General features: G+C 37.5%; 1 protein-coding gene across 1 annotated transcript; it reads right to left on the reverse strand.

Annotated features, from left to right (window-relative positions):
• Positions 1-15,398: 15,398 nt before the first annotated feature.
• Positions 15,399-18,104, reverse strand: LOC131311483 (F-box/kelch-repeat protein SKIP11-like). Its single transcript, XM_058338973.1, has 2 exons — positions 17,822-18,104; positions 15,399-17,211 (listed from the first exon to the last, which is right to left on the reverse strand). Exon 2 carries the CDS (start codon positions 17,046-17,048, stop codon positions 15,822-15,824), a length of 1,227 nt encoding a protein of 408 aa, XP_058194956.1. The 5' UTR covers positions 17,049-17,211; positions 17,822-18,104; the 3' UTR covers positions 15,399-15,821.
• Positions 18,105-26,143: the final 8,039 nt, after the last annotated feature.

The following is a 26,143-nucleotide window of genomic DNA, read 5'->3' on the forward strand; positions in this document are numbered from 1 at the left end:
GCTCCTCTCTAATCGGTTTTGGGTTCGATAAATGGGACCAGGTGGCTGAGAAAGAGGGCTTCAATTTTAACTTGCACTTCATTTGGGAGCTTCGTGACGGAGTCCACGATCGATGTGGTAATGGCAATATTTTCTCTCCAACCAGGCCACCTATGGTTTATTATGTCTGAACATTCTAGGTCGGATGAGTTCCCCTATCGATGGTCGCGCTACGCTAGCTCATTCAATTCTACCCACCCTTTTACGGAGGAAAAAAAAATACATGCATCTCTTGTTTCAAAGTTGTTTTTTTTTTTTTTAAAGTGAGTCATGAAAGAAAACATTTTTTTTTTGATCCGCGAAAGAAAACATTAATCAATTGTTTGAACCCTTTTAATCTTTCTATAATCTACTACTTGATAGAGAAGACAAAAATGGGATAACGAATTGTGTAAACGACATCAAATCTCTCTAACTTTGGAATTTTCATGTATTTGTTTTTCATCTCGGACTCTCTTATCCGCACAATGTCCATTTCCTCTCGAGCAATGCTATGGTGACCCAGTTTGGATTCCATGAGATGTGTCACTATTGTATAGGTAGAATGTGTTTCACTAGATGCCAAATGAGATAAATTCTATCAATATATTAACGACGCATCACATGGTATCCAAAATATGATCACCGAAATATTAGCTTTTCCTGTCACACCTTACAACTTGGAAGCTATGACAAGTTGAAAAGAAAGGTAGCAATAATAGTACATAGTATATTCAGAACAGGGGATCAAGGCACATAGTATTTGATGAAAACGCATTATCAAGTTTGAAATTTCCGTGTCCTGTCTCAACACACTCTCAATCGCGTGATGTGTGTATTTTTTAGCTTCATCATTCGGACCCATCAATCACACTCATGAAGGTGGGTGGAGAGACCAAGGGGAGAAGCAAGTTATGGGAAGAGCAACTCTCAAGATGACCCACCGCACCAACTTGAGCTCGTGCCGCCGCAGGCCGAAGGGCTGAACCCACCGCAGACGCTGCCGTCCAGATCCAGTTTCATAGATCTGGCGCTTGAGTCCAAAAATAATGGAGAGAATGGGAGATCTTCTCTCCCTAAAGAGATAGTCTCAACTATCTCACATTCATAGAGGTGGGAGCATACAGTGCCGGCCCCGACACTTGAGTTGCCCAAGCCCAACTTCATGCTTTGTTGCCCACCTTCTATTAAGTCATACAAAATAAAAAAAATACAAGTACAAAAAATAACATCAAATTTTTAATGTTCCTTTAGCTTAAATAACATCAAAAAAATCAACATCGTAAATATAACTCTAGTTTTACTGTAGTACTTTATAATTAGCACGATCTGATTCGAACAAAATAACTTTTCCTTCGATTTTTTGAAGCAAATTTGTCAATTCAGTTGTCGTACTCTACTTATCTAAGAACTCGGGGCCTATTCCGCTAATTTTTGATTATTTGGCTTTTTAGACTTTTTAATTGATATATCATATATGTGACGAGAATAGCCCATCTCGAAAAGCGTAAAAAGTTAAAGAAAGCCCCAATATCAAAAAATGCTCTTAGTGAAACGGCGCCGCATTTTTAATTGAGATCATAGCCAAACTAATTATCCTTTCTTTCGAAATAGTTGTTCGAAGGTAAAAACAAAAACCATGTTAATTAACTTAACTTTTGCTTTAATCAAATGTAAGAATAAATAAAAAAAATTCAACATAGTAATTTAGTAATATTATTTTCCTATTATTGTGGGGGTCTGGGGGAGGAAAACAAAAAAAAAAAAAAGGTGGAAAAGGAAAGAAGTTATCCCCAAATTCGAACTTCGCTCCCAGAGCCTTCATAGCTTATAGTTGCCGCTCCGCCAACCATTTTGTTTGTGCTGGTTAAGGGAAACTTTTTTTTTATATTTATACCTGATTTAAATTTTTATTTATTTTTGGTTGCCCCAATCCGGGGGTTGCCCAAGCCTGAGGGCTTGCAGGGCTTACCCCGGAGCCGGCCTTGGGAGCATAGGAGGAGGAGAGAAAAACGTGCGAGGAGCGCCTGAGAAGAAAAAGAAAGAATGCGACAAAGCAAATGTGACCTTTTTCCTGATAAGGATCCGGACACTGATGATAAGTCTGTGATTTGGACTTTGTATCAAGGTCTCTCCAATTAAATGTCGTCACCCTAATACGCCAACAAATTGGCTAACAAGTTGTGTGTAACTTCGAAGGTCAAGGGTCGAGATTGTTCATCCAATGCAGTCCAAAGATTGAAAGGACAGTTTAAATGAACTCGATCCTACATGGAGTGGAGGAGGCATCTGTCTTCGTTTTGGGTCTCTAAACTCAAAACCTTCTCTTAGTGCACGGTTACTAATAAGTGCTTCTTCTTTTTTTTAAATTATTACTTTCATATTATTATTTATTTCTCTCCACTCATTACCTTGAAAAGTTCTCTCAAAACCCAAACCGAATAGAAGCTGATAGCGTTCTTATTGCCAAAAAGTTGAAAGATTGAAAAGGAGGTAGTCCCTCGGCTATCTGTTCAGTGGCGGCTCCAAAGTTTTTTAATAGGATGTTCAAAAATTAACTTTACTCTACTAGTTTATTTAATCAGTCATACATTCGTACATTAGTGCAAATAATGCAACCAAAAAAATACAAAAATGCATAAGATGTTACAATTGTTCTCGGCGAATCTTTGTATTTCGAGCCATGCAAGATTAAACTAATGCCTAAATATGCAAATATTATTTTGTAGGAAATTGTGTGGTGAATATGCTCGTACATAATACTTTTTTTTGTAGTATAGTTTGGTTTTTGGAGATATGAGTTGATTGTAGCCAGAGATAAGCCAAAGCGCGATACCAATACCAATTGATCATTTTTTTCTCACACCATTTTTTTAATTTTTCATTCATAATGTGTACCTTGTGTTTTGCTAATGAAGTTGGTGTTTGTTGGGTCCAGAGTGGCCCATGAATTTGGTTACACAATGCTATTCCCTACGACCGCTCTAAAAACAAACTTGGGCCGGTTAACTCAAAAGTTGCTGAGATCCTACTGAGATGGATAACCCGAAATTTGATGATCGTTATTACCAACGGAAGGCCCCAATTTTGGGTCTTTGTAGCTCTTTTGACATTTTATGATGATCAAAAAAAAAAAAAAAAATTTGTTGTGAATTGCCTGGGTTGATACCTGTTCAAAATGTAGGGCTAAAAGTGTTCAAACAAAGCATGAAATGGAGGTGCCTATGCTGTCCAAAAAAGCAGCAGCAAAAGGTTCCAAGACTTTGGACCATCCTATAGTCCAATTTCAAGTTGGCAAATTAAAAGTTGGGGCTATAGTAGAACTGTCCTACTACTGGCCAGGGCAGTGTAACTTGGCCTTGAGTGATCCAACGAATAATGGCCATAGGGCTTTTATGATTTGTATTAATCACCACCTGTAAAAGCAGCTTAGACAGTTAGACCAGTGATCGAGCCTTTCACATTTGCGGCAGTAATGCTTCTGTTCTGTGTGAAAGCAAATGACATTGACATTATTGGTGTTTTAATAATACAACAGACAGAAAAATTACAATAGGAAAATTACATATTTACCCTTTGGTGCGATTTGTGCCACACGAGACTCTACGTGTGCGCAACAATCTACTGGTTTGTGCAAAAATTTAATGTACTTTTTTTGTGTGCGACGAACTACTAATTTTGGTTTATTAGTCGGTCTGAGAGTCTATTATGTGACGGTGATCTAATGGTTGTGATGGAGTGAAGAAGATGATTGCATCAAAAAAAAAAACTCCGACACCATTGGATAACTTAGCCAAGATTTGCCAAATAATACTGTAGTAAGCTAAAAAATAGCTTTGGCTCAAGAAAAGTGGCTTGAACCATCAGAGTTGCTATTACTAGTCATCTAATTTGCAGCTCAGAAGTATGATCCTAAGAAAATCAATGAATGCAAAGTACGATCAATCGGTAAATTTTGAACTACTTAATTTTTTCACTTTACCTCTCGAAATGAAGATTTGGGCTCCTCCCCAACGTTCACTTATCTTTCAATTTCACAATCAATGGTTGACCGTGACTTGGGATGATAATGATTTTAATCTGGTACCAAAGTCATCGGGTGAGATTGAGTTACTTTTTTTTCGCTAAGCAAAAAGATTTTATTAATCTTCATAAACGATTACAAAAATTAAACGGAACAAGGGCACACCGACAAAAAACCACCCAAGACCACCGAAAAGGACCGGCAAAGCGCCAACCAAAAAAGCCAAAACCTGAGATTGAGTTACTTTAACATGAATCTTTACACAAAGTGGGAAGACCGTCTATCTGCCCTCCCCTAGTTCTTGCACAGAGGGACGAAGTTCACTTGGTTTCCTAAGGAATTAAAAGCAAAGAATTCAAAATACAATATTTGCATTTTGACCTATAAAAGTTTATTTATATCAATTTAGCCCTCTCCTAGTTCTTGCATGAAGGGACGAAGTTCCCTTGGTTTCCCAAGGAAAAGCAAAGAATTCTAAATACTTGTATTTGCATTTTGACCCGTAGAAGTTTATTTATATCAATTTAGCCTTCGAAGCGCAACACAATTTTTTCTACCAGCTCATAATGTGGGTTAACATTAGCCATTCTATGTGAGCCTGCGCACTGAGCTTCAGTCCGATGATCAGATATGTTCATCTTGTAAGGCTTGGTTTTCTAGCTATTCTTTTACCATATATATATAGTCAACACAGTTGTCAATAGATGATTGATCCAAATAAGCATTCAACTCTTGGTCTAGAATTACGCACCAAATACTTAACGAAACGCATGGATTTATCAAATTGGAGCTCATTGCGAGCTCCACAAGGTACTGAGTAATGTTCACCCGCCGGAAAAGCGGGCGAACAAATTTGTACTCTTCGAAAAGAAGTTTTTGGCATGTCTAATATGCTTTCCCATACAAATGCAAACTAAAGACCCGGTAAGGTTCAATCTAACGATCTGAACCATTTTATCTTACAGGCCTTGATGAGTAGTCAAAGTTTTACCGTTCTTTTCCGTCGCGTGCCGGGACCATATGTATGAATAATTTGTTCAGGTAGACACCTTCCTACTGAATGTGAAAACAAGAAAGTGATAGTAAGTGAATGTTGACATGACAAGGCATTGCCACTATGAGAGAGAGATGAATGACTAAGACTAAACTACACTGGCATGACTATGAACACAGCCGCTTGATGTTGAGAGTTGCCCTAACCAAAATCCAACAATTATGAATCTCTCTTTTGGCCTTACTTACCAAACCCCCTCTCAGTTTAGCCCCTGAATTTCCGGCACCCAATGTGTGCAGTACACATAACTGGCCTGCGTCGTCATCACGTGCCACATGGCGAGTTCCGATTGGAACCGTAGGATCGACACGTCATACTGGTGCCTCGTGATGTGGACACTTCCCCTGCAAAAATATCAAGGGGTCCCCTACAAAAATCCAGGGGGCACTGTCTCTTTCTTTGGCCTCTCAAAGGATGCCCAACTTGTGGTCGTTTTCCTCTTTTTTTGTTTGCTCTTTCAGGTGAGCAACAAAAACATGCCATGTTGAAGTAGAGACTAGACATACAAGCAGGGTCAAGCTCAATTTAAGATTGATCAGTTCCTGCAGTCTGCGCGTACTACTGTTAAGTGTCCTAGGGAGGGGACCAGCTCCCCTCGGACCCGTTCATACGTAACCAATCCCTTCATATCTCTCCAAACTCTCATTATGTGGATCCATTTGGATCCCGTAACCGTACTCCGTGTTGTTCATCTCATAGAACATGTAACAAAAAAATTGTCGGCAACAAATTAGTTCGATTGAGAAGCAGTAGGCACGTGAAGAAGTTAAATTTTATTTTGGAAAATAGGCGGGAAAAATCATTTTATATTTGGACAGTCCATTTAGTAGACCACGATGCAACTTACTCACTTGCTTAGTGACATTCAATTAAATTGATCTTTCTTTTTTTTTTTTTGCTCACGTATGCTTCTTTCCGGATTTTACGAGGTGAACGGTTTGGATCATGGTTGTGGGACTCGGGTAGACACACAAAATGAGAGCTTGGAGGGGTACTTGTCTAGGGATGCCATTATGCCAAGATGTAGCCTCTCAAAACTTGCTAGATGATCTCGCTAATTCTATATACTTCTATCCACTTATACATCTTCGAGTATAACGCAAACCTATAGACTTGTTTTAGTGCCTTTCCAAAGTTAAGAAGAAGGGTGACGCCGCGCGTACAAATTGATTTGTTCCGTAGTCAAAACACTATACTGAACGATGTGCTAATTTGCAATATTTATGAATTCATTGAAAAATAAGAAAAAGCGCATCGTTATTGCTAGTAATTATAGAGATGCTGATGTCGTGACATATATATCGAATTCATTTAACTTATTTACGAGATTCGTTTTGAATAACAACCAAACAAAAGAATTTGATGCAAGAATTTAATTCATTTAACTTATATTGAGTGAAACTTAATTCCATGGTTTACCTCTTCATGGTTTTCTTTCTCGGTTTGAATATGAACATGTGTGGCAATCATGCATCCTCTTCAGAAAAAGAAAGATAAAATGTACGGCTGTCATATTATATATATATATATATCAAACTCATGGCTTTCCTCTTCAAGTTACTCCATCACTTGAGAGAGACAATACACTTGACATCGATCTTCAAGTAGAAAACAACATGCATTGAACGAGCGTTTGGGAGATATTTCAACTGTCATCGAGAAAGTGAAATAAAGCAAGTCATCAATCAAAAAGATAACGTTATCAAGGCCGACCCCGAGGGAAGGCGAAGAAGGCTTGCACTTTCGGTCTTCAAGTTCTTTTTAAAATTAGGAGCTCCAAATTTTGTAGGGTGTTATACTACATAAATAAAAAAAGAAGCCCATTATGAACGAGAAAGATTAATTAATTAAGTTAGCATAATTACTAGTTTTGCCGCTAAAAGTGCAAGAACAGTACACAAGCAACGGGCCGAGTCGAGGCCTGGTTCATCTTCTGAAGCCCTCAAAATTCTGGGCTTGGTATAGGCTATCGGACTGTTTTTAGCCCACCTGACTGGAGCTTAGACTATACTATTATCGATCCACACACAAAGAAGAGCCACTAACAACGACGGTGCTATATATGGTCACTGCATGGATTCACCGCACGCGTGTAGAGCCCGGATAATTGCGGTGGGCATAGACTTTCTGCACTAACAACTCTAGGTATAGACTCCACTAACGGCACCGATGCTATGTCCGGAAGCACGAAAAAAATTCTTCCTCGTTGAGTGATATTCACCTCTCTGTCTATTTACAATTTAACATTCAACATGTGAAAATTTCAGTACTACAAGAGGAAGTTTGAACGTGAGGGGTAGTTGTAACTTTTAAAGTGCGAAAATTTTATCTGCACATGCTTCGACCCATTAACCGCCCGAACCGGACCGTGGGCCTGGGTTTGGCTGGCTTGGGCTTGGGGCCAAAAAGCCTTCTTCTTTTTGAGTACCCACAACCTTAATGGTTTGGGCTTCCGATTCAGATTTCTCAGAGCCAATGTTAAAGCACATACAATTCGGTTTTGGGAGTAATTATTCTATGCCGTTGGAGCACCACGTGGCGGTGCCCAAAACTCTTATCTACCCCACATTTGTATGGGCTCTTCACACTTTCTGGTGAAAAGCACACAAAGAAAATTCCCGCGTCTATCTTCTGCCTTTGTTCTTCTATACCTTTGGTTCCACTCGTTAATTTAAATTTATCTTCTTTTCAATTTCTTTTCGATAGCATAATAAAATAGTGATTTTGTCTATGTATTTTCATGGTTAGTTTATATTATAGAAAATGACTTTTCTACAATAAACAAATAGGGAAGAGACATTAGGCTTCGTTCCACTAAAGTTTTTATTTTTCACTTTACGAGACAGATTATTCTCTCACAATATATCACCTATAATTCAAAAAATAAGTTACTTATTTCCCTTACCGAAACGAGGCTTGAAAATAAGTACATAAAAAAATAAGAACCATAGCGAAACGGGACTTTAGTGAAGATTATTTGAGGTTTAGTGTTAGAAGTCTATTTACAAATAGAGTAACAAATAATTTTTTAATTGTTTTTTATATTTTCACCCTATCTGTGCATAACACGGGTCACTGCTAGTTTTTTTAACATTAAGAAAGGGATAAGGAACATACATTAGCAGTATCAATAAATATCACCAGAAAGAAATAGATACAAAACAACTTCTATATTAATGGCTATTTTATTATTTAAAACATTATTGTAGCTTGTGTATTTAAAAATTGGTAAATGAATTATAAATTAAAGGTGGAGGGAATATATAAATATCCAAATATAGAATATTTATACGCAAAAAGTCTTTTTTGTGCTCTCTTAACGATACTTTGCATAATTTAAAAAAAAAATTCAACTCTCCAATTTTCCACTTCTCACTTACGTCACTCAATCGTCCAAAAAGTCTGATAAAATCATACGATTTCAACTTTTTAAATTAAATGAATTTTTGATGACTTACGTAGATTTAATTAAGGCTACATTAGGTGATTGATGGATGAAATATTTTCTTTCCTAACTCAAGTGTCCAGGCGCGGCTTATGCGCAGATCGAGGTACGTACGAAAGGTTAGAATTTTATCCCTTGTCATCGCATGATTTACGGAGTATTTTTTTTCCTAACTCAGGTTTCTAAGCGCGGCTTACGCACAAATCGAGGTTCCAAAAGGTTAGGATCTTAATTTTCTCTTGTCATCACATGATTGATTTTTCCCCCCTAATTTAGGTGTCGAGGCGCGACTTACGCATAGATCGAGGTATGAAAGGTTAGAATTAATCTTTATCTCTTGTCATCGCATGATTTTGTGGGATCATATACCGGTTTCGAGATTTTTAAAAATGAAGTAGAAACTTCCTCTCTCTCCTCGTTTTCCATTCAACTTTATAGCAAATACTGTAATTAGCTATTTATAATTCCAATTCTGGAGATAGGGGACAGCTAATTGGCTACTAGCTTGTCTTAGATAACTTTTTAAATAATAAAAAAAACTGTAAATTACATAGCTGTTTTATTAGGACCCGGGGGCTCTGCTGCCCGAGGGCACAGGAGCCCCTACCCACACTGCCAAACGCTACCGTTTTGATTAAATAAAAAATTTTACCCACCAATTTGCAATCCTATGAAGCAGAAACGTGATTATGAGAGCTTTAGAGACAAAATTTGATTATGTCTTTTTAGAATAATATGATCAGAATAGTAAGATCTTCACACCCGTTCAAACAGATTAAAAATTAGACCACTTAATTTTTTAACCATATTTTTTAATATATAAACTGCCTCAAAAAATTAATGCTCAAATTTTCACTCCGTTTAAATCGGTGCAAAGATCTTATTATTCTTATCATATTATTCTAAAGGGTCATAATTCATTTTTATCTTTAGGGCTCTCATATTAAGTATATATTCTTTATTAGGACCCTATGGAGCACAAGTGTGATTATTAGAGCCCTAGAAATAAAAAATAAATTACGACCTTTTAGAATAATATGATAAGAATAACAAGATCTTTGTACCGATTCAATCGGAATGAAAATTTGAGCACTAATTTTTTGAGACCGTTTATATATAAAAAAATATGGTTAAAAAATTAAGTGGTCCAATTTTTAATCTGTTTGAATGGGTGTGAAGATCTTACTATTCTGATCATATTATTCTAAAGAGACATAATCAAATTTTGTCTCTAAGACTCTCATAGTCACGTTTCTGCTCCATAGGATTGCAAATCGGCGGTGGAAATTTTTTATTTAATCAAAACGGCAGCGTTTGGCAGTGTGGGTAGGGGCTCCTGTGCCCCTCGGGCAGCAGAGCCCCCGGGTCCGTTTTGTTGTAGTACCCATAGTGACAATTCAAAATTTGATAAATCTTCAAGAACTGTATTTGGCAAAATATATTCTCAAATTTCTTTTTGAGTAGTCAAATATTCGAATCTCATATCCTGTATATTCTTTTTGTGATTCTTATTTTAATCAATCTCAATCTTTATTTGAATTAGGTAAACTAATAATGTCCTATCCCCTGATAATAAATTTCTTAAATCACTGGCCCATTCTTACATTTCCTTCGTTCTTTCAAATATTTTTTATTTGTTATCTCCTTATTCCTCACCGGCCCCTGACTTTTTGATAGGTCTATATTTATTTTGCTTGAAATATTCAAGCTTACGTAGTTGGATGATTAAAAAAAAAAAAAAAAACCCTATTGACTTTTCAGTTATTATAATACCCTTTTAGAGAATAAGAAAAAGATTGTGGTTTTTTTTTGTCCTTTTAAGAAATGTCAGAAGTTTTGAGCTTTGAATATATTTAAAAATTTAATGGTTTAATAAAAAATGTATTTACAAATTTTATGATATTTTTAGTTGATTTCGTTTAATTTTTTGATTTTAATCGGCATACAGTGCCATGTTCGACTATTTATTTGATTGCAATTATAGAACTAGATTTTCGTCATTCAACAAAATGTTATGGTCCTTATGGAACTTAATTAATTTGGTTGCACGAAAAAAAAATTGATAACTCCAGTGAGGGATAAATTGTCGAAAATTGGAAAACAAAATGTTACGGAGAGATTGGAAAAGTTTTTTAAGTACAAGGGGAAAAATAAGGAATATGTTAAACTCCGTGCAATGGAATGGAGAAATTTTTGGGTACCGGGTGGGTACCACATGGCCGTGCCCACGTGGTGCCCGAGCAACCCATCCAGGCCGTTCAAAAGTGTATTGGACGGTCCAAATTGAAACCCTTTCTCTCCTCTCACCCCACCACTCTTCCTCTCTTCCTCTCTCCAAATTCGAGCGGTCCAAAACTAAAATGGATGGCCTGGATGCACCGAGCAGGCACCACGTAGTACCCACCCGGCACCCAAAAATTTCTCCATGGAATGGAACCACATCTCAAATGCCCCCTCTCTTTTTTTCATCTGAAACACATTGCATTCATGAAAAGTCATCCGACACTTTCAAAGATATCCATCAAAATACAGAGATAAGGAACTACAACCAAGCCCGAGTACTAACAATATACAGGAAACACAAAGAGACGAGATTAATGTCTAGATCCTAATCACGAACTTGACACCGATAATTGTGTAGCACCACTCTTTGCGTTTATGGTGTGATCGAGGTCTTGAATTCGAACTAGCAAAACAGTATCAATACCTCTCTACCTCTAGGTGTATATATATAATCTAACTAAACTAACATCCGCTATAGATGGATTAAATAATAGGTTGGGAGTAATTAAGTTAGTGCAATATCTTAAAATTCTAGCTAGTATCTCGATCGTTAGTTGCCGAGATGAGATCCGAGCCGTCGGATGCACGATTCGATGGCTCGGAGTGTTGTGCACCTCACTGCACAGCCCCAACCCGAAGTCTTGTTTGGACATTAGCATGCATATCGGAAATGTTAGTGTATGAGGTACTAAATCTAGCAACTAGCAAGTGATAAAATGTTCGCCTAATCTGGCCAATCTTTTAGCCATTCAAGAATGGACCCTTCCAACAAATTAATCCATAATTCTAATTTTTAATATCTAACATTAATAGTATAATCCATCAAAATTCTACCCAAATGCTACCAATTTCAGCCTACGTACTGTGCATCAAACAGCCGTCACACCTGATGATGCATTCAATATCACTTGCAAATATCCCTTGGACATTTGGCTTGTTGAAGAACTCTATCACTGTTGGATTAAATATCAATTGCAAAAAAAAAAAAAATTATGTCCCAAAGAATCAGTCAATAATGGAAATTTGGGCGCTGTACTGAGGCCTTACCATCATTCTCGAGCAAGGAAGGAATGTCCAATGTCACAATTGAATCTGATTCTAGTGCGGCAGTTAAGTTTTGCAATGAAGGCCCCCTCTTCGGATCATGCTCTACGCCACATTGTTGAGGAGGCCAGGCATGTTTGCTGGGGAACCAGTTCTACCGTTTCTCATCGCCAAGCAAACCAATCTGCTGATTGTTTGGCTCGTTAAGGATATCCCAGCAAGAGGAGGATTTGATAGTTATTAGAAGTGTCCCAATGGCTGCTAGGGAATTTGTTCTAGTTGATGCCATGGGTGTGGGTCATCTTAATTAGAACCTAGCTATGGTTCTTGTTTATCTTGTTTGTCATATTTGTATTACGCTACCTAGTCTTTATTACTCCGACTTGTTAGTTTAATGTATGAAATTTCCGCTTGACCAAAAAAAAAAAAAGAAATTAGTTACTTTAGAGAAAGCATAGAAAAATTTGATGAAAACCAATTTTATTGGAAGTCCTTCGAAGTTTATTTGACTCCATAACCCTTGGGAACAGAAAATCAAATAGCCTAAAAATCAAATCAACCTTTTAGCCAAGGCCAGAGTACTCATATGAGTTCATTACCTAACTTTACGTTTTTAACCGATCGTTAAATTAACTCTATATATAGTTTTACGGACACTTTGACATGTGAAAAGTTATCATCTCCGTAGTGGATGCTCAGTATCTCTACAAACCCTAAACGCGCACTCGGAGATGGAATGAGATTCCAGGACAAGAAATTGTCCAATTGTCCTTGGACTACTTGCAATTAAAAAAAAAACTTAATTACAGTTAAAGAATATGCGGCAACACATCAGGAATATCGTACTTAATCAACTAACCTAATTTGATTCCGATTTCAAGATGGCTAATCACCAAACGATTAGATTGCATCCAATGATCAATAACGACAAGAGTTGAAAAAAGGGCTATTTAAAAAAAAAAAAATCAAAATGCCGGCCGTGGATTGTGGTCATCACCAGCATTTTATATTTAAAAATAATAATTAAAGTAAGGGAGAGAGCGCATTTTAAAAACCTAAAAGTGATACTGGAATATAAATAAAGAATTACGAATCTGAAAAAGACACCCAACCGAGAGGACAATTTGGTGTTATTATTAAATTAAGGACAGCATAAATTAACGAGTGGTTGGAAGCATTAACCATTCATGGCATGGTCATGGAGCCCAATATTTTGGAATGTTAAAGTGTTTTTGGTTTCATCTAACTTTGCTTCCAATTGTATTTGAGAAAGAGGAGGGGTTCCATCAACATAATCAAGTTATATGTAGGCACCGATACGCTAATCCAGAGCTAGAGCTGAGCTAAGGCTCGAGATGCGGCCGCTTTAGGCTCCCGAAAATTTATAAATCTTAGGAGCTCTTCTTTTACTTTGGTGCTGCTTATAATAGTCCATTAAAAAAGGGGGCTCATCTTTAATCTTTGTTGTAGGCCCCTGAAAAGTCCAGCTCTGCCCTAATCGGTTGCCATGCCCGTGCGGGACACATCAGGGGCGTGAAGACACGTATGTGTCGGGCATGTCGGGGACGCGAAGAAACTTATAGGAACACGGGAGGTCACGTTTCCATTTAATTTTATGTTGGGCACGCGAAGAAACTTATAGGAACACGGGAGGTCACGTTTCCATTTAATTTTATTAGTTTTAAGCAGGAGACACCCTAATGACAACTCGGAAACGCCCGTGTCTTAAGTTGGCCACCGGTGGAAACACGACACGGATGAATAAATCCAATAAAAAGAGGATTTTGGGGAAGAATTATGATATTTAAAAAATAGTACTACTACGTACTATGTAAACACTAGCAAATAAAATCTTAAAAGGGAAGAATCGTGAAGTATTACTATTGAAACATACAAGTTCCATAGAAATGACTGGAAGCAACAACGTGAAACCTTAGTCGCATAATACGTAAGCAAGAACGCGAGTGTGAAAGTGTCTTCTGAAAACATCCGAAACCGCTAAAATTCAGGAGAGCGAGAATTGAGACTTGAGAGCCAGAGCAGGGGGTCTACTGAAAACCGCTAAGATTACTGATGATGCCTTGGTATTATCCTGACCATCTGAGCCAACAACCATTGATTAGCTTAAATTAGGTATGGAGAACCCAAAAAGAGGCCCGTGGAACCTGTGACCCCCCTCTTGGAAGACAAAGGTTACCATATTTACCCAAAGGCAATGGTCCTTGACATGATCAGGAACACAAACCTTTTGAAAATAATGGAAAAAAACCTAGCAGATCACCAAGATCATCAATGAAACCGTTCACTTTGTATTGGTAATAAGCTCAAGATCCAATAACTAATCGGAGACTGGGGAATTGCATTTACCCGTAGATTAGACAGGGCAAAGCCTTGGCAACCCTTGTTGCAAAAAAAGAGATGGTGTAGACATACAATTTCAACTAACAGAATACAAGAACCATAACCTCAGAGCAAACATTTAGTGACAAAGTCGATCTGCTCAAAGATGAGGTCGAAGGTCCTGTAATTTCCCCCTAAACTAAGCTAAATTCCAGTATTCCCTACATATCAGGACAGATTATAGCCAAAGATGTTGGAAAAGGATACAAATCTGCTCAAAGATGAGGTCGAAGGTCCTGTAATTTCCCCCTAAACTAAGCTAAATTCCAGTATTCCCTACATATCAGGACAGATTATAGCCAAAGATGTTGGAAAAGGATACAAATCTCCTAATGCGGTTGTAGGCTCATGAGCCCCTCCAAGTTACTTCTAAAGCGTCTTTAGTCATGTACATTCTACTGTGTCTACAGGCCAAACAGGTTTGATAGGGGATATAATCATACAAGAAAGATCGTACGAGATCAGTTTATTCATTTTGGAGTTATAGACTGTACTAAAACCAGAAAGCATTTCACACAAGGAAAAAAGAAAAATGATGTATCCCAGAACTTTGTTGCAAGAAGAATAAACGTCAAATTTCACTTTGTCACGATCTTAAAAATGATTCAGTAAGATGAACGGAAGCAATTGTACAGCGACTAAAATGGACAAGCTGACACTAACAGATTAGTTAGTTGACAGAGGTGGAGTCCTCTGTAGGCTTATACTTGAAAAGTTAAGAATACGGCCATTTATTGTATTCCTGGTGGTTTTCCTTATAAGATTACTCCGTTTATACTAATGGGCATCAGAGATCAAGAAGGATATCCAACCCAAAGGTTCCAATTTGACTAACATGTTTTTCTTAGCTGGCAGATAATAACAAGAACATTTGGACAAACTTGCTGGAGTGCATAATCTTTCGGTACTTTCTCAGAGAAGAAACCACTCAGAAGCACAAGAAAATTGTAATTCAAAGGCCAATTCAGAAGTTGTATAGTTGCTTTCGCCAAACAGAAAATTTAACTCACCTCAAGTCAGGCATGATGGAGAATAATAAGGAAAAAAGAGGGATTGAAGTTGATCACCATCACACCAATTCGATAAAATAGAAAAAGATGCGCCAGTATGTATAAAACAACGCACAGAACTAGTGAAGATGCAATAGCATGTATAGCGAAATGGTCCAAAACCCTATTAACTTTTATGAAAGGGTACATAAGCCACTAGATGAGAGAAATTTAGTGAAACAGGCCACTTTCATCCTTGGAACAAAATGTAGTGGTAGTTCGACTTTTAGTCTATGCTTGTCCTACTACATGATGCCAACTTTTTAAATAAACTACCATGAAAGCTACAAATGGGTGGAGATGCATATCTATAAGAAAAATAGATTTACAAGAAAGAAAAGAATCTCCAAACCTCCTCCAAGAAAACATTTATGAAGCTCGAGTAAAATAGGAGAAGGAAAATAGCAGTCTTTCTCTCAGAACTCCATCTCCTTCAGAAAGAAAGGCTGTAAATTCCATCCAGAAAGACTGTTAGTGCACAGAGTGTCAGAAAAATCAGAGACTTCAGCAACCCATCACGGCACAATTGTACACAAAACTTCCCAAATGCTTGCGCGCCAATAAGCTCCACTGTGGTGGGCCTTCATCCGGAATCCAAGAATTAACTTCTATGATTCCTCCCCCTAAAGCCCTAGGTCCACCAATGACAATAAGCTGGTCCCCACATGCCCTAAACGCTAGCCCCCAACCGTTCATGGAGACTGCCCGTTCAGGCAATCCCCCCACTGTAACCCAGAGGTTCCTCTCTTTGACATATTTCCTCACTTCCTTTTCCGCATGATAAGCTACATATAGCTCATTTTTCACAACTGCAAGCAAAGGAGGTGCGTTGGAAGTAGCAGGTGCATCAATTCCCCCACCCTCATTGTTAAGCGCAGGGAACATGTCAGGAATTTCGCGCCATGTGTTTGCTTTCAAATCATAAACCTCTCCACATGTAAGCAAGTTTGGGTTGCCTACTCCAATACCCCCAATAACATAAAACTTCTCATCAATAAAGGCCCCAGAACACATTTTCCTCGCTTTGATCATGTTGGGAAGGGTCACCCACATACCACTATCTGAGTTATACACCTCTGCGGTACTCAATATGTTTCCTTGTGGATCACAACCTCCCGCAACAATTGCAATTTCCCCAAGGCTTGCAGATGCAAACAAGCATCTGGGTTCATTCATCTCTGAACCCAAAGACCAAGAGTTTGTTGATATGCTATATTTGTAAATTACATGAGACATAATCTCCTTTCCAAATACAAGGAGTTCGGTACCAACGGCCAAGGATTCCTTGTCCGACCACATGAAACAATCGTTTGAAGTCATTCTAGGCAAATGCATCCATCGACGGCGAATAGGATCAAAAGCCTCCCATTCAAGAAGGCTGCAAGAGAAGTAAACCCAATGTTCCGTAATACCCATCTGTCGCCTCAACCTATATAGCTCCCCACTTCGAATTATAGAGCGAAAACTTTGATTTAATGAGGCAATCAAGCCATAATCCGACCTTGAGCAACGGAGTAGACAATTAATCGAGTTGTCGCGGCCAATTTGGGGGATAAGCGAACTCGCATCAGACTGATCTCCACTGCGATGCTCATTATCTAATTGTTCAGCTTCAGAGAGCGAAAGATCATGAAGACTCTGCATTATTTCCTCTGTCCCAATCACATCCAAAGGTTCGGATAACTTCTTGAGTAACACACCTTCCCAATCTTTCCAACAGCCATTTTCCATTTCACACAGAATGCGTTGTCATCTACCGCTCTCATACTACGAACTTGGCAGTTTGCGAGATATCAGATACAATCGACCCTCTGCCATGGTTTCAAAATTTTACGCATAAACTGGCTTATACTGAGGGATTGATGCAAAGGCCCGTGTCTCTTCCTTGTCAGAACTGAACCAACAGAAAATCAGTCAATATAAAAGTATACCAATGGAGGAAACGGATTCATGTAGCCGACCCCAAGTGATTGGGACGTAAGGCTCGGTTTGGTTTGGTTTGGTTTGGTTATAAAAGTATACCACTATTCGCCAGTTAGATGAGAACAAAAATACCGTATTCTGCTAAAGAAAGTTTGACTTTTTGTTCACAAAGCAATCAAGTGACCATCTAAAACAAGTTTAATTGACAGATGGATGCTAAAAAACCACCTGAAAGAAGGTGTTTAGGAAAGCAAACTAATCATACACACTACCAATTTACAGAAAACCCAGTAAGAAGATCAAAACATTCTTGCACACACACACATATGTACCTTAATACCTACAAGCCATTAAAAAGCCCTAGAATCACCAATCAGATCTCTGAATCCTAACTCACATACAGAAGTTACTAATATTTTATGGTAATCCTTAATAGCTTAAACCAAATTCACTCCTTATTCAAATACCGGAAAAAAAATAAAGGAAAAATCTATTTCTATGGTCATCAAATTTAAACCCAATCAGAGGGCACTCTAATTGAAATTGGAATAACGAGAAAGGGGAGAGATTAGAGAACTTACGGAGTTCGTTATAAACAGAGTAACGATTGCAATTATCCACTGCTCGTTGATCCTCACTTTCTCTCTCTAACCCAAGCCGCCCGAATAACATCTGCCAGCCCTCAATCTCTCTCTACTTTCGCACTATATTCGTATTCTCTCTCTTGAACTTTCATTTTCTGTAGAGAGATAGAGAGAGGTTTGTGGATTTACAAGCATGGACGCTTTATAGAATTGAGATTTAACGGAAACGAGGGGAGGTGGTGGGGCCACAGCCGGGGGAGGGAAATAAAATTTGTTTGGTAACCCAGGGGCACCACCGTCTTCCCCAACCCCATTATCAACCACATTTTCTACAATGGCAGAGTTTTTCTTAGGCTTTTTGAGCTTTTTTTATTTTGTCCGTGTTTGAAATTTTTTCTAAATTTTTAGTTTTGCGTCGATTTCTTTTGACTTTTTGATTCGTCTAGTTGAGATGAATTAGAAAAATAAAAAAAATTATTTTTACGCAAATATTTTGAATGAAGACCACTTTTAAGCTCAAAAAGTCGAAAAAGTGGTTATTGATCAAAATATTTGGATAAAAATAAAAAAAAATTTACTTTCCCGATTCGTCTTGTCAAGTCAAAAAAAAATTGGCGCAAAATGAAAAAACGATAAAAAATTTAAGAGAAATACTAGGTGCAAAAAAAATGGGCAAAGAAAATACCCTTAAAGTATACATGAACGGCTTATATGCACTACACAGTGAATCTGAGCCGTTCATGTACACTTTAAGGGTATTTTCTTTGCCAATTTTCTTTGTTCCTGACACTTCTCAAAACTTAAATATAGACAAAATGTTAACTTTTAGAAAAAGTTAAGCAGAACGGGGCCTATGAATTTGGGGAAAAAACTAAGTTATTTTATTGTCTCGTTCACACAAATCAAAAAATTTTGGCATTTTAGCATCTTATTCATACTAACAATGTAACGCCCCCAAAATTTTGAGTACGTTAAAGAAAACATTTTATTACAAAAACAAGGTGAGTCTGGCTCATTATTACAACATAACTCTTATGAGAGTACTTTTATTACACAAGGGAAGGGAACTAAGGTTCCTAACTACAGCTCCGTCTGCTCCTCCATCTGAGCCAGCTCTTCAGCTCCAAAGGTCTCCAAGGTGTACTGCTCACCTTGATCATCTACAAAGTCTGACACATTATACCAGCGTCGCCACCGATATAATATGTCAGGGTCACCAAATGTAACACCATGAGCTACAAAAGCTCAGCAGAACAAACCCATACCCGCTAACCCATAACTTACAAACAACAGGTTATACAATCATCGATTTCCACATGATACATGTATATACAGCGAACAATGACATATCCATATTCGTTAATCATCTATCGTTGGTGTCCAAGATTTCCGTGTTTCTCCTACGCGACTCGTCGTAGACCGTGTCAACATTTTCACATACCAATCCATCTTTCAAAAACCATTTGTTTAACACACCCAACCTCGGTTCCGCCATTCCGGTCTCCCGAGTATCCTCACAATGGTTCCGCCGCACCGGGTTACCATTGGCACACAAAATCTTGCATTGGCTCCTCTCCGCGGATAACCAAGCCCTACCTCACCATGGTTCTGCCGATCCGAGTTCCCATGGAAACGCACACAACCTCATAATGGTTCCGTTATTCCGGATCTCCATTGGAACACACACAACCTCACAATGGTTCCGCTTTTCCCGGATTCCCATTGGAACACATACAACCTCACAATGGTTCCGCTTTTTCCGGATTTCCATTGGAACACACACACCCAACTCACATTATGCCACCAAAACCAGTTATAATGTAGTTTCAAAAATATTTCCTTCCTCGGAAAATATTTCCTTTCATTAATCACACCCTAGGTGTCATGTTTCTACTTTCTCAGTTCTCGTGTCTCGTGTCTCGTTTACATGCAAAGACTCCGGGGTATGACAAAAGTAAGCATGAAACATTCTAACAAGATCATCCAATTCTATAATATACCACAAGTAACACATTCGATTTATGTATGCAAGCTCATACTCCTTGAAATATCAAAATACAAATACTTCGATTCACATGGTAACGTTTTAACTTTCGAAAACCGTTCTTTCTTAAAGATCAAACAACATACGTTTTACTTGGAATAAGTAAGTAAGTGAGTAAGGATAAACTTAGAGTTAGGGGTAAGAATAATCTACCTTGATCCGAAACTAGTCGGGGCCGAATAAGCTAGTTGGAAGTTTTCTACGGGCGGTGAAACTCGCAAATCTGGACCAAACTTTGGATGGCAGTAACTCGGTCAATATTTGGCCGAATATGATCATTCTTGGGTCGAAATCGAAGCTCTCGAAGTGCTCTACAACTTTCGTGAAGGAAGTTGATCCTAGAAACTAATTTAGGTAGGAGTAAAATGGTGATAAAGGAAAAGACAGTATGCTGTCTGGAAATGAAAATTCGAGATTTTTACTGAACTTCGGATGTCAATATCTTTATCATTTCTTCACCGATTAGGGTGGTTCTTAGGTCTAACTTGAAGGTCTCGAAGTTCTCTACAACTTTCCCGAAGGAAGTTAGCTCTAAAAACTAACCTAAGAGGGAGAAAACTGAGGATTTTCAAAGGGCAGTAGGCTGCCTGGAAAAACAGAAATGATTTCTAGAGAGAAGTGAGAGCAAGAAATGAAGGTGTGAGTTGAAACTTGAGGTGAGCTTGCTATTTATAGGCAAAAGTCTTGGCTCTCTCTCCCTCCATATGGCCGGCCATATCTCTCTCTCTCTCCCACATGGATTTGTTCCATTGAGTGGTCATTTCATGTCTTTCAATCATGTCATGCCTTCCATGACTTGTCATTTCCAATTAAGGCCAAATCTTAGGCCATCATGAAGGGTTTTGGACTTGTCAAGTCTATAGGAAGGTTGCTTGTAAGAAAGAATAAAATCATTGGCTAACTTGTACTTTAAAAGACTAGAAATGGGTTGGCAAGTGATCAAAAATAGGCTTAAGGCTATAAATGTTGCTTGTGTAAGTAATCAAAACTCATGCACACACTCCACCCCACTCTCTCACTCTCGGCCTCTCTCTCCCTCCTAGGTACATATGTCTAGGAAAGTAAGTCTAGAATTATTAGGTTTAAGTCTAGAACATAGGTGTGCATGCATGGCAAAGCTAGCTTTGCTTCCTTTGGAAGCAAAATGATGGAATTCTTTGTATGACTTGTCTTGTCATGCTTATTGGCAAGTCAAAGGTCTATTAACCAAAGGACAAAAATTCTCCTAACAATTATGGACCAAGGGGTAAAGGAATATTGGTCATAATTAGGGTTTAAAATGACTAAACATAGGAATAAAATGATTACTCCTATGGTCTAGTGGTTCAATAGGGTTCGGAGGGTTTCATAAGGTTCAAAGACGGTCAAAAAGGTTCATCTAGGGTTAGGGAATTGTAACTAGGTGAATCGGTGATCCGGTTCCTCCAACTAATCGGTTGGGAGCTAACTCTAATTGCTACGTAGGACTCTTAGTCAAGAAGAATATTTTTAAGGACTTAAGTCTAATTATGACGGATTATAAAAATTAAAAAAGAATTTTTTTTGTAGCAAATCTAAGTAATTAAAATAAAATTTAAATATTTAACGAAATTTTTATTTACCAAAACTTAGGGTTGTTACAAACAATTTCTTAACAACTTCTTTCCCTACAACTTTTTCACTTTTGTACTCATCTACAACTTATTCACTATCAAAAATAACTTGACATTTCTCAACAATTAATTCACTATCAAAAACACAGAACAACTTGATTGCAACGAATTTTTTCTTACATCTTATTCACTACCGAAAACACCTCCAAAATATATGGACCACATGACATGAAAATATGTGATGGATGACGGTGTCAAGGCATCTATGGCGGTGCCCCTAGACCACTGATTGAATAACTTTTTTTTTTTAAGCAATTTCATTCAAGCCCGAAGGCAAAGATTACATCGCAAAACACAGGAGTGCATCAAACTACCTACTCCAGGATCTTAGGACACCCTACAAAAGCAAATCAGCACGAAATGCCGATATGAGAATTCCGTCCGAGACTAGGCAGAGAGATTCCAAACTCACAGCACAAACCATTACACAATAAGAAACAGATGTAATAAAAAACAACGAACAAAATACAGGCGAAAATGAAAGGAGCTGCTCTTATGGGCAAGCCACCCCGGTCGCCGGCACTACTCGAAGGGAAAAGGTATATAGAAATGGGATTCAGGGAGTGAATAGTCAGTGCCGTTGGGACATGTAGATGGGTGCACCAACTCTCTTAGTCTCTCTCGTCACTACAAATTTGTGCGGGCTATCCACAGACGTGAAGAGAAGAGAGGTTGGGGCATCTACCTACCATTTTTCGGAGGCATAGAATAACTACTAGGACTTGGGGGAGTGTCCGCCGGTTTGGACGAGGTGGACGTGGTTTGGAACTCCTAATGGCCGTTAGTGGACAAAACTAACCCCGTCTGCAAGAAACGCTCCCTCCTCCTCCTCCTCCTCCTCTTCTTCTTCTTCTTCTTCTTCTTCTTCGATTCTTCATTTCATTCCCCTGGATAACTCAATTTCATCCCTCTAGTATTAATCGTGTCAAATTCAACCCCATAGTTTACATTTCATCGCAATTTCATCCTTCTCGCTGACGGCATGTTAACGTTAGACATAATTCATGGGCCAAATTGTAATTTCTCCTTGTTAGTAAGGCTGGTGTAGTTAACTTTCTTCCGGGGAGAAATGAAATTAAGGTGTTTCAGTTTCTGGAAAAAGTATTTTTTGAAAAAGAAGGTAATTTTTCTATCAATATGAATCTTGTTTGATAGTTCTCATTGAGATCATTTATATCGTGCAAAAAAATCAAAAAATTATTTTTCATTTTCATTATATTTGAGTTTGAAAATTGAAAAAAAAAGAACTTTTAGAAAAGAAGGTAAACTGGAACACTTATGCAAACTAAAGGGTCCATTACTAAAATAGGTTTTTTTGTCAAAAAGAAGAAGACAGTCGTACGTAATATATTTCTCGTCTCAATTATTTTTGAGTTGCTGAATAATCAATTATTTTGAGAAAATTAAAATTCTTATTGTAGTCTGTATTACAAACATATAAGTAACATCTTCATTAAATGTCTTGGTATCGTATTTATTTTTCACGCGATTTAGAAATAATATAAAAGTTGTTTAGTACTGTAATTAATATTTAGTTATTTTGTAAACTTCTTTGACTAAGAGGTGGAGCACTCTTGAATACTAAATACATGTTGATTGAATATTCAAAGCTACATGATCAGTCTATATAAGTCTTCAAACAATTTTACAACTAATGGCAACACAATCAGATTACCTCAGAAATTTCATTGCCAGTTCCCACACCCAACATAACCAAACCACTGAACCAGACCAAATAGGATGGTTCGTGTAACGACCCGGATTTTTGACCCAAATTTTTTTTAATACAAATTTATATTGTTAAATTCCTAATTCAATAATTAATTAGATTGAATAATTTAAATATATTATTATGTGTACAATTGATATTATTTGCATTATTGTATAAGATATGTATTTAAACTTTAGATATACAGGGAATCAGTGATCCATATTCATCTCTTATCTTTTCTATCTAAACCCTAAGTAGAACTCTATTCAAACTAACTCTCCACTTCTCTATCTCTCATCCTATACATAAAAGCGTCCAGATACATTCTCACCATGTACATACATGCGTCCACATACATTTGAATTGAAAACCCCCCAAATGTGGCACTTGTCACCCATCTTTTTATCATTATCAGTATCACTCTCCTTCCTCATTCCACCACTTCTACACTTATCATCTCATATTCTCACTACTTTATTCTCTCTCATTATACATACCCACATAATCCGAAAATTGAACACCAGTATATTATTTCACTCCCAATTTTATTGTTGAGTCTAGAATAGAGAGAGAGAGAGAGAGAGAGAGAGAGAGTTGTGGCCGTAGGTGTGTGCACACCGCTGCTGCGGGCCCTGTCGGAGTGCCGCCGAACGCTGCCTCGAGATTTCAGAACCACCATGGCGATCTACGAACACCGTACAACACTTATCCGGACTTAGAATCGCGTTTGAGGTAGTTTTCCGAAAACCCAAAACCTTTATCTGCATTTTAATGGAGTTACTTAGATTTAAAGTTTATTGAAGATGATGATTTGCTGTTAAATTGATAATTTATTTTTAGTCCTGTTTATATTAAAATTTAGTCCGGTTGTGCTGAAATGATTAGTGTTATACCCTGTGAAAATTTATGATCGTTTAACAAGTGTTTGATTGTGAAATTATTATTGATGTTGCATTGTTAATTTGTATTTGAGTGGACGTTTACGTGTTTAATAAATTATTGGGGTAGATAAATATTTATGAAATATTAACAAGAATATTTTATTAGTAAAAAATTTATTTAGATTGTAAACAAGAAATATTTTAGATTATATATTAGTTAATCTTTAACTTTAATAAATATTAACTAGAATAGCCTCTCATAATTTTGTTGTTATAAAAATCTCATATTAATATTTAATATAGATAGTAAATACTAAATTTAGCAATAAGTATTTTTCAATAAAAAAATTAGTTTGTAAAATCTATGAATAATATGAAAGTTAAAGAAAATGTTTAAATAGTAGAAATGTTTTATAAAATTTCTAAATGAGAGAAATAGACTTAATTTTAAGTGTAGTAATTAATTGTTTGACTGAATATTATTTTGTTACTCGCATGATAAATTCTATGACATGATTAATTTTATCGCATGGTTATGTGTTGTTAGTACTTTTAGTTGAAATGTTGAACCGTGTGATATTTTGTTGTGGCTGTAGATTGGACAAATAGGTTCCCTGGGTGGTTACGAGTAGTGACTCATGTAGACGATGTTAAGTAAATGGAAATTGATAAAGTGTTGGAAGTGTGATTGTGTGGATTGTGATTTGAGCCATGGTGATGGCAAGGGTAACCTATGGGGCCCTGTGTTGAAATGGGTTACCTGAGGGGCCCGGTGTTGTGACGCTAATGTATGATACGTCATGGGAAGTTTCTCTTCGAGGAAGAGAATGGGTCCCATGAGACGATTATAGTTAGTGAGACGTTAATGTATGATACGTCATGGAAAGTTTCTCTTTGAGGAAGAGAATGGGTTCCATGAGACGGTTATAGTTAGCGTGGGGTAGTGGATGTCCGACCCTAATGTACGATACGTCATGGGATGACTCAATCCTCCTGTTATGGTCTTAAGTGAGAACATACTCGGTACATAACTTAGATGCGCTCACCTAGGACCCTGGTGCAGGATAAGCAAGAGGAAGGGTGGACCCATGAGACGATTGTAGTTAGTGGATGTGGGAGGAAAGGATCTCGCGGAGAGAATCCTTAGATTACATGTAAGATGATGGATAGTAAAGAAAAAGACGATGTGTTATTATTTTGTACCTTCGGTGTGTTATGAATTATTATATTGTTGATCTGCATATTGTGGTATTGGGTTTTAGGATTTCTACTTTGTGAATTATCACTCAGGATACGTTTGTATCCTGGCAAATCGTTTGCTTCGGCGTTCAATTTGCCAGAGTGTGCAGGATTCCACAGTGGAGCAGTTGATACAAGTGGGACCCCCTGGAACGGAGTCTGGGCCAACATTGCTTGGAATTTCGTATCAAAACTAGAGTCGCTCTGGAGTTGCTTTTGTTACATAGATTTTTGTATTATTTTGAAACTGTAAATTTTGTATAAGGATAAATAAGGGCCTAATAGTTTGTAAAATTCAGTGTATTTTAGGGTTAATGTTCCCGAAATCCCTTGAGAAATCGGGGCGTTACAGAATGGTATCAGAGCATAGGTTCAACTCTCGGACTTGGGTAGATTGGGTAGATCACACTTCTGAGAGCGTAGACTCGAGTTGTTAATCGTAATTGTTACTTATGTATTTTAAGTCTAATCTATAAATACTATTTGTTTGTCATCCGACTTAGACTTCGAGAGCGTACTGTGAGAAAACATAGGTCTTACTTGCTTGACTTTTATGTGATACGTTAATTTTTTTTTTTTGATGAGTGTAGTGTTGTCGTTTGACTCCAATGGTTTTAAGATCAAAAAAAATAATAATTTGGAAACTATAATTTCATGTTTGTTATCAAAATTAATTTTCATGAAAAACTTTTATTTGACATACAGCTGCTCATCGTCCTTAATCTCTTTGAACAAATATCTTTTTGGAATCTAAATATATTTTTCAGGGATTCTTAAAATGGATTCTTTTTC

The sequence above is a fragment of the Rhododendron vialii genome, chromosome 12a (assembly GCF_030253575.1).
Source record: "Rhododendron vialii isolate Sample 1 chromosome 12a, ASM3025357v1".
Taxonomy (NCBI): domain Eukaryota; kingdom Viridiplantae; phylum Streptophyta; class Magnoliopsida; order Ericales; family Ericaceae; genus Rhododendron; species Rhododendron vialii.

Excerpts from the sequence above, each read along its gene's own strand:
- LOC131311483 (XM_058338973.1), bottom strand. The coding sequence starts at position 17,048 with ATGGAAAATGGCTGTTGGAAAGATTGGGAAGGTGTGTTACTCAAGAAG.